General features: G+C 39.1%; 1 protein-coding gene across 1 annotated transcript in view; it reads left to right on the top strand.

Annotated features, from left to right (window-relative positions):
- Nucleotides 1-6,192: 6,192 nt before the first annotated feature.
- The window catches only part of si:dkeyp-14d3.1 (transmembrane protein 132C), a 458,057-nt gene continuing 455,496 nt past the window's right edge, over nucleotides 6,193-8,753 (top strand). The window contains exon 1 of the mRNA XM_039772086.1: nucleotides 6,193-7,460. Within this exon, the coding sequence (XP_039628020.1) occupies nucleotides 7,412-7,460 (49 nt within the window). The 5' untranslated portion in view covers nucleotides 6,193-7,411. The remainder of the gene's footprint in view (nucleotides 7,461-8,753) is intronic.

The raw sequence follows: 8,753 nt of genomic DNA, 5'->3' as shown, positions 1-8,753 counted from the left end.
TGCCACAGCAGACTGTTGATTTTCTGTTACTTCTAAGACCTCCGTCAAGGTTTTTTGGTGACCTGAGCAGACCAACATGACCGAGACTTTCACCTTTCTTTATTTTCAGGTGAGCTGCTCATGTTTCGTGTCTCATTATTGTTTGGCTGCTCATTAAGAAAAACGAAACAACTAAGGGGTCTGAGTCACGTTAATTAACACGAAGGCAAAACAAGTTAATCAGTAGCAGAAACGGCTCACTAATGAAGAAGATGGTTAGAATGAAAACTTGCAGCCACTGTGGCCCACCTGTACCGGAGCTGGACACCCCTGGTCTAATAATAATAATAATAATACATTTTGTTTATATAGCGCCTTTCCCATGCTCAAGGCACTTACAGAATATAAGAAAGAACGGCAAGGTATACAGTATATAGCATTGTACAAACCAAATAAATAAATAAATAAAGAAGATTGCAACAGTGAATTCAGAGAATAAAGCCTAACAGACAGCATAATTGATGGTCTAGCATACACACGTACAGGTTACATGAGCATCTTGACATAGAGGTAAACTGAGAGAAGTCTAAGGTCTAGAAGAATAAAGTTCAGAATCTTGACTTGTGGTTGAACTCAATGTTTTATTCTTCCCGGGAAGTTGATTTTGTCTCAATACTGTTATCTAAGACTCATCAACAGAACATGGAAGCTGTCTTTCTACCTGACTTTGAGAAGTCACACAACTTCATTTAACATTTTGTTATGCAGATTACAAAAACATTCATAACTTTGCCTCTTTATTGACTGGCTTAAATCAGATTTAGTCAACAGATTGCGACATACACATGTCTTTGTCAGCCCTACATTACTTGGGTACCTTAGGAATGACGCTGCTCTTTCATGGAGAGGACTGATTTCACGGCTCTTCTACCTCTTCTTACTTGCTCTAGCTGCTTTGTCCCTTACTTTCCTGGCGTGTTGAAAGTCCTACACAGTAAACTGTGCTGCCAGTGTAACAGGGCATTTTCATGTGCTGCCGCCTACAGTGAGACTGAGAGAATTTTCGGCATGCGTCTTTGTTGGTCGTTTTTAATATTTAATATTTGTAATTATTTAGAATACCTTTTTAATGTCAGGAAAGTAAAAATATGGGCCTGGGTTTCAATACCTGGGTGGGGAATAAAATGATTTGGGCAATAAGAAGATGTTGAATTATGTGACAGAAATTGTAAATGCAGGCCTGTTCAAGTACAATTCACGACCATGATCTTGTGTTTTCATATTCTCCTTGTCTTTAGTTGGGTTCTCTCTGGACATTCTGGTATATTTTTACAGTTCAGAGCTTCTTCATTGAGGTGCAAATTGCTGTACAGAAAGGCCCAGCTCTCTGTGACCCTGAACTGTCAGAAACAGCTTTTAGACACACATGGAAGTAAGAAAGAAAGGTACAGTATTTATCACTTTAATTTCCTAAAAGTGAATCCAGAACTTCTACTATTAGCTGCACATGATTTTTCCAGATTGATATTATTATTCCTAGAGTTTGAAAGTGGCGTATACTGTTCTACTTTATATTACTTCTATACTAAATTATTACTACTATATTATTACCATACCATACCATTCTCTTTGTCTGTGGGTTGCAGTGATTGAGGGGTGAAGCAAGCATAGGGCACAAAGTAGGAACAGTCCCTGGACATCCTTATCACCGGTATCATCTTTAGAGACTTACATTATGATATTGTTTGTAAGGACACTACCCTTCTACTGATTAGGTATCTATGTTTTATAAGATGGCATAGATGTATTTATTTTTTCTTTACTTTATTCATTAATATTCTTACCTAATCTTATTTGTTTTCCTTCTTTCCTTCTTGAAACTTTTTCTTTGACATCTTGTAAAGCACTTTGAGCTACATTGTTTGTATGCAAATGTGGTAAAGAAATAAAGGTTGTTGTTGTTGACAGGGTGCCAGTTTATCACAGGGTGAACCCCCACCCCCCAAAACACGCACACGGGCCAACTTAGCATCACCAACTCAGCTAACCTGAAAGGCTTTGGACTGTGGGAGGTGACCCACGGGACGTAGAGAGCACATGTAAACTCCATGCTGGGAGGACCCGGGACAGTAGCCAACAGGAATATCAGTGATCTTAATTACTATTCTGTATTAAAACTCTTGAATCTGACTAAAATTTACAACAAATTCTAAGCTAATGTGTAAATTCACATCAGTAAGATTTGATATCAGGGCACTGTACTCTCATAGTGGCCTCACTTGTTATAACTCATCTGTTCATTCAATAAAAAGGAATACCGTGCTGCCTTATTTATTGATCTATTGAAAGCTTCCCTATATAATTTAAAGGATGAATGTTAGGGTATGTAAAGTTCATTGAATGTCCTTAATTAATAGTGAATGTGATTTAGACTAAGTTGTGGTATTCTATATGGCTGAACACGCACCATTAAATGGGTGTAATTGAAAAGGTACTATTTTACAGCTGTCTATTAAGATCACTTTTAAATCTCATGTTAATAAATTAGAAATTAAGAATTAGGATTCTTCACTTGGAACTTGGTTCTCCCTGTTGCCTCCCATATGTGTTGGGCTGACTGGTAATGATAAATTATCCCAGTGAGTTGAATGGGTGTCCAGTACTAGATTGGCACTGGCCCTCTGCCTAATGCTGCTGGCACAGGCTCTGTTCCTCCAAGACTAAGTGAATTTATAAAGTGTATAAAAATATAAAAAGAGAAGTCATGTTTTATATTAGCCAGCTTGGAAAAAAAAAACACCTTTACAGTAAAAAGGTTTTAATTTATTCTCTGTCTTAGCAGCATGTCCAAATGATAAAATCACATTATAAAATGCAGGTTTCTGTATAATTATTGTATATAATAAAATTTGTATTATCCACCTTAATAAAAAGACACGTCTGTGAATGTATTTTCTTGCTGGTTGCTATGTCTCTGTTATTAACATGTGGCGCATCACAAGCATTAGCACGGCTTTTGCAAATTCCATGCCAAATGGTATATAACAGATACCCCAGCTGTTGGAATGACAAATACAAAGCATTTTATTACTGCAAATGTTTGTGAGGCGTCAACTGTTGGAATGGCAAATGCAACACATCCACCTTAATCCACCTTAATTAAAGGATATGTGTCTGTGTGTCTGTCTGTTTGCCCATCTGGTTGTTGTGTCTCTGTCATTTCAAAAGATAGTGCATTGCAAACATTTTTAATAACAAAATGCATTGCATTTGTCATTCCAAAAGATGGCACATCACGAACATTAGCAAGGCTTGTACGAATTCCATACCAAATGGTATATAACAGATGCACCATAATTTGGAATGACAAATGTAGTGCTGTTTATTGCTGCAGGTGTCTGTGATGCGCCATCTCAATAAAAGGAAAAGTGTCTGTGTCTGTCTTTGTGTCTGTTCAGTTGATATATCTCTGTCATTCCAGAAGATGGCGTGTCCCAAATATTAGCACTGCTATAATGAATCCCATACCAAATGGCATATAACAGAGACATATGAATTGCACGGTGCACTGCAAGCATTAATCCATCCATCCATCCATTATCCAACCCACTATAGCCTAACTACAGTGTCACGGGGGTCTGCTGTAGCCAATCCCAGCCCACCACAGGCAAGTGTTAATGCTCAGGTTTATGTTGATTACTTAGGTTTCAGCCCCTCTTCAATGGTTTAGCTTAGTTAGCGCATCCATAATTCCTTTAAGAGCTTTATCCACATTCTTCCTTGTTGATTGGATGTAACCTTAGAAAACTGCCTTTATGGTGTTTCATGTGGATGCATTTCATAATGTAATGTTTTCATTTTGTGTCTTCATTAACATGTGTTATGATGATCCTGATTTGTGATGTTTGAAACTATCAAACAGTCGTGTTTTGTTTTAGACAAAACTACTTTAGTTGCACCCACCTCCTCCCTGATCTGGAATAAGCAATTTTGAAAATGGATGGATGAATTGTTTAACATAGTCATCTTATAGACCACTTACATATGCATTTCATAAATCAAGGTATATATGTGAATGTGCACAGCGATTATTGCATTGGTTTATTTGTAAAGGCTGGCCTGTAAGTGAATTCCATTTGCTACTAACACAAATATCTTATAAAAACAGTAAATCCTAATTGGAACTGTGACTGTTACAATCATTTCTTCTGTGTCTTTCCATCTCTGTGTGCTGCAAGGCAACACTCTCACCTCCTGGCTGTTTTGAACATTCAGTGTAATGCACGAATTTACAGCGCAGTCAGCCTTCCTCTCATTGCCCCAAAGCACTCTTCAAGTTATCTTGCAGTATTGCTAATCTGAGAGTCCACATATTTTTTCCCTTTGTAGTATTTGCTCATAAAATGATGAATATATCATTATTTCTGTGCATTAGATTGACACACATGAACATGTATAACTTCGGCTACAGAATGTATTTAAAATAACTAAAAAGGACTTTATTAGCATATACAGGACATAATCATACATCAGGCAGTTGTTCTTACGGCTGTCTCACCGCTCCAGGGAGCCAGATTCAGTTTCTAGCTCTGTCACTCTGTGTCACTTGTTAATGTGGGTTTCTCCACCGATTATCACTTCCTTACGCTTTCTAAAGATGTCTGGTTTCGCTTATTTACCTTCTTCAAAATGAGCCTGTGTGCCAGTGGGGATGTAAAAAAGCCTTTCATAGTTGGTTTTCAAATTGTGTCAGATGTTGTTGGGTTAGGCTGCAGCATCAGGCAGAACAAAACAAAACACGGGCATTACCTACCCTGGCTCTTTATTGACACTTTACTGGGCATCGTAGAACTATTCCTTGACAAAGAACCATTTAATTCTAGGAAGAGTTCTGTGGGCTTTGTAACGGCTACCTAACATGATACAAAAAAGGTCAAGAAAATCTGAATTTAGCCATATTCAGCAAAAGTCCTTTTAAATTCAGAAAGTCATTGGGATTTCACAAATCTGTTATCATTTATTGATGATTATTTATGCTGCTTGTTATCCCCTATGGCATCACTCTGAAGAACCACTTTTTTGGCGGATTGATTTTGAATATTGTGGCCCAACATAAAAATTAGGATGGCTAATCTAAAGTATTTTCTGTGGCAAAATCAAATCAGACCTTTGAAAATGCAAAATAAAATGTAGTCTTTTCTATTTAGCAATACTAGAACCCCTTCATAGTTGGATCAGGGGCATTGCTAGCTTCTGTTGCTAATTGAAGAACGGGATAGTTGAAGAGATTTTGGGGGATTAAGAACTTTAGGTTCTAATTTGTTGTATTCCCAATATTAATATACTGTATATCATTAACCTCTGTTATTACTATTATTTTTAATATTTTATGTACTGTATATGTATGTATTTTTTTCATTTATTGTGGGAATCTGGTTTGGTCAGCTGCACCTTTTGCGGTTTTGTACCATATGGTCCATAGTAAATCCGGCAATGGAAAATTTATGCGGTGCTCCACTTCCCTAAATACCCTAAGCATGGTCTTATTTTGCCTAATGTTTAATCCAGCCCGGGGTCATCCTTTGAAGGTTTATGAAGACGATGAATGTGGAGTTTGCTTGAAGATCAGGGGATAAAGGCCAGGAAAACCCCTGCTTATGACACCACTGCTTGGAAGAAAGGATGGATACATAAATGGTGTTTGCATTGCTGCCTCACAATATTTAGACTCAGGTTTGAGCTTCATCCATGGTGTCAGTGTACAGTGTTGGCTTGCTCTTCTAGTGTTTGTCTTGGCATCCTGGTGAGAGCGCTGAGACATGCTCTTAGGTTGATTAATGGTGGTAAATTGGTTAAGACAGAATACAGAAATATGATTTTTTTTTTGCAACACAATAATTGAGTGTTGGGACTAGAGATGCTCTGTTAAATAAGAAGCGTTAGGAATGGGGGATCCAGGAAAGTTTTTATTGGATTCCTGCATGAACTACTGTATAAAGGCCTTTGAATAGCAAAACCTTACAAGCCAGTTGAAAGGCAACTGTGATTTCATAGATCAACATGTCAGAGCAGATTTATGTGCTCAGAATGAGTTTGATACAGGATACCCTTACTGTAAAAATGTTACTGCGCCATAGTAAGCAGGACTTACAAAAGCATTATTTTTGGGTTGCTGTTATAAGTCAATTACAATACATCAAAAGCTATAGTACATATTGGCATTAGGTATGGTGTGGTCAACATTAATAAATGCATGGAGCTCATACAATGTTACACATATGGATGTATAAGCAAATCTGAAGTTGAGTGCCAGGCTGAACAGTAAATCTTTATTTCATGTAGCGCCTTTTATATCACATAATTATTAGCGAAAATAATGCACTGAAAGGTAATGAGAGCCGTTCTTTTAAATCAACCGGTTGTAAAAAATCATGATGGCCAGCTTCTGTGGCAGCACAGAAGCTTGCGGTAAACTCGTCTGCCAAGTAGGCTGCCTGGCCGCCTCGGAGAAGCAGGGAGGCAGGCAGTGGGACTCTCGGGCTCCCTTTTAAATGAAAGCTCCAGTGAGCGCGCATGCACCAGCAACTTGAATGTTAAACTGGGCGCACTGTAGCACGGAGACTCGCTGACTGCTGCCGTTGAGAAAGCTCGCTTCCGAAGAAGCTAATAATAGAATATATATATATATATATAAAAAAAACAGGATTTCATATTTTGGAGGCTTCGATAAAAACAACGAAAATGCGCGGATGTAAGAAGAAGCGCATCCCGATGAGGAAACGCAGGGCTTTCTAGAAGCGATGGTTGCAAATCGGCAAACTTTAGGCGACGCCGATTTTATGTGTGGCGGAGACGGAGGTTCGAGGTGCTGATAACCACCGACACCTGCCCTTCGGAGTCTTCCGATTCCGCCGAGGGACATTCGGGAAAGGCGAGGATACTCCCAAAAATACTGAACTGCATCCAAAGTTAGAGATACGATTTTGAGGAGCGCTCTTTATTTTATTAGTATTTATTTTTGACGAACAGATTAAGAGCAGATTTATTTTTCTCGAATGTAAAGAGAGTGGATGCGTTTGGTTTTTTTTTTTGCTTCCTCGAAGCCACCGGCTGCACCATTTCTTTCTTATGTGGAACCTGGAAGGAGCTGCCTTGCACGGTTTAAAACACCTGCTGCATATGGTCGGGTGCTAATCGGGATTTGTGCTAAGCAACCCGCACCGGGAAGAATGAGGAACTCGGTGAGAGCACAAGCCATGGGAACTTACCGATGCATGTCTGGCAAGTCCGTTTGACATCGCGACAAAAAAAAATCTGAATTCTGCACAGGACTACGCATAAGGGCATAAACAACATCTCCTGGATGCGGTGCCATCTTACAGGAATTCGCTCATTTGTGTGAATGAAAGTTTTGCCGTGAACAAAAAGGAACATGTTGCGCCTCCGCACATTGCACTTTGTTGTCGGTCTTCTTTGTGGAGGTAAGTGGAGCGATCGGTTATGGGTGTACACAGGAACGGCGAGTTAAATAATAATAATAAATACGATGTTGATATACGTGATTAGGAGAGATGCTCAGCTCTTTAAAAAGGTTAATTAGCTCATCATCAGAACCTCACGCACCCAATCCGGTGCCTATTGTTAAAGAATCGGAAGCCCGTGCCGATCAGGCCGGTCCTGGTGCAGTCGTTTCAAGTACAGACCCTTTCCTTGCCGCTCGGTCAGCTCCGTTTTTGGGTTTCCCTGACAGTATTGTGTCTTGATTCTTAATTAACCACTCACCCTTCTTCATCCTTAACACAAAAATCACATAACGCGGATTGTGGGCGAGGAGAACATTGAGGTGCTGTTGGTTTAAGGCGAGAGAACACACCCCGAACGGGACGGCAGTACATCGGAGCGCAGGGCTTGTACATTGGATTTTCCCATTGAATATCAAGCACCAAGTAACAGGGTTGTCTATTTGAGGACAATCAAAAATAACGTATGTAAAAATAAACAAATATATTTTCTTTTTACAAAACTGGGTTGAGGACCTTTCTGTTAAAAAGCCCCCTCCCGTGATATGATGGGGAGTGTAATGAGGAAATCCAAACCATGGATAGGAGGGATTGGGAAGTTTAGGACTCTTTTTTTATTATATACGAGGCACAGATATCTTAGGTCAATTTTAATTGTCTCTATAATGCTTTAAAGGGTACATCCTTCACTTCTTTTTAAGGCAACCTGGAATATATTGCAACCATGCAAGAGTCTTTTTGAGTGCCTGGTTTGGAGCAGTCCACTTACATTTGTTTTCTGGTTATGTGCAATAATATAGAAAATGACCAATTGTTAAACTCTCTTCTTACTGGGGGCTAATCCAGCGAGGACATGCACTTTCATTATGCAAAAAGGTTTAAGATTTTTCACTTCAAACAAGATCTTGTTGCATTGCTCCACAGATACAATATTTAAGTTGTGCTAAGGCAGTAGTGTGGTGCAGCATGTAGAGGCAATGTCCTATTATTTGGGTTTGTGTCCTCAGTGAAGTTTGTATGGCATCCCTCACATGAGGGCGACATGCTTGTCATGTAAGTTGCAAACTGAAACTTGTATTATGTCTGTGAGAATGCCTTGGGACAAATGTATGGTCATTTCTTTTCTTGGGTCTTGTATTGGTGGAAAAGGTGCCCGTGTCTCTGTGTTGTGTAAGAGTGGCGAAAAAAAATAATAAATGGCAATTATACCAACATTTATTATCCATGTTGGTTTTCTGGACCTTTTTAGTTACA

This window comes from Polypterus senegalus, chromosome 12, assembly GCF_016835505.1.
Source record: "Polypterus senegalus isolate Bchr_013 chromosome 12, ASM1683550v1, whole genome shotgun sequence".
Taxonomy (NCBI): Eukaryota; Metazoa; Chordata; class Cladistia; order Polypteriformes; family Polypteridae; genus Polypterus; species Polypterus senegalus.
The sequence above is the reverse complement of the archived record's forward strand: the minus strand, read 5'-3'. Positions and strand labels throughout refer to the sequence as shown.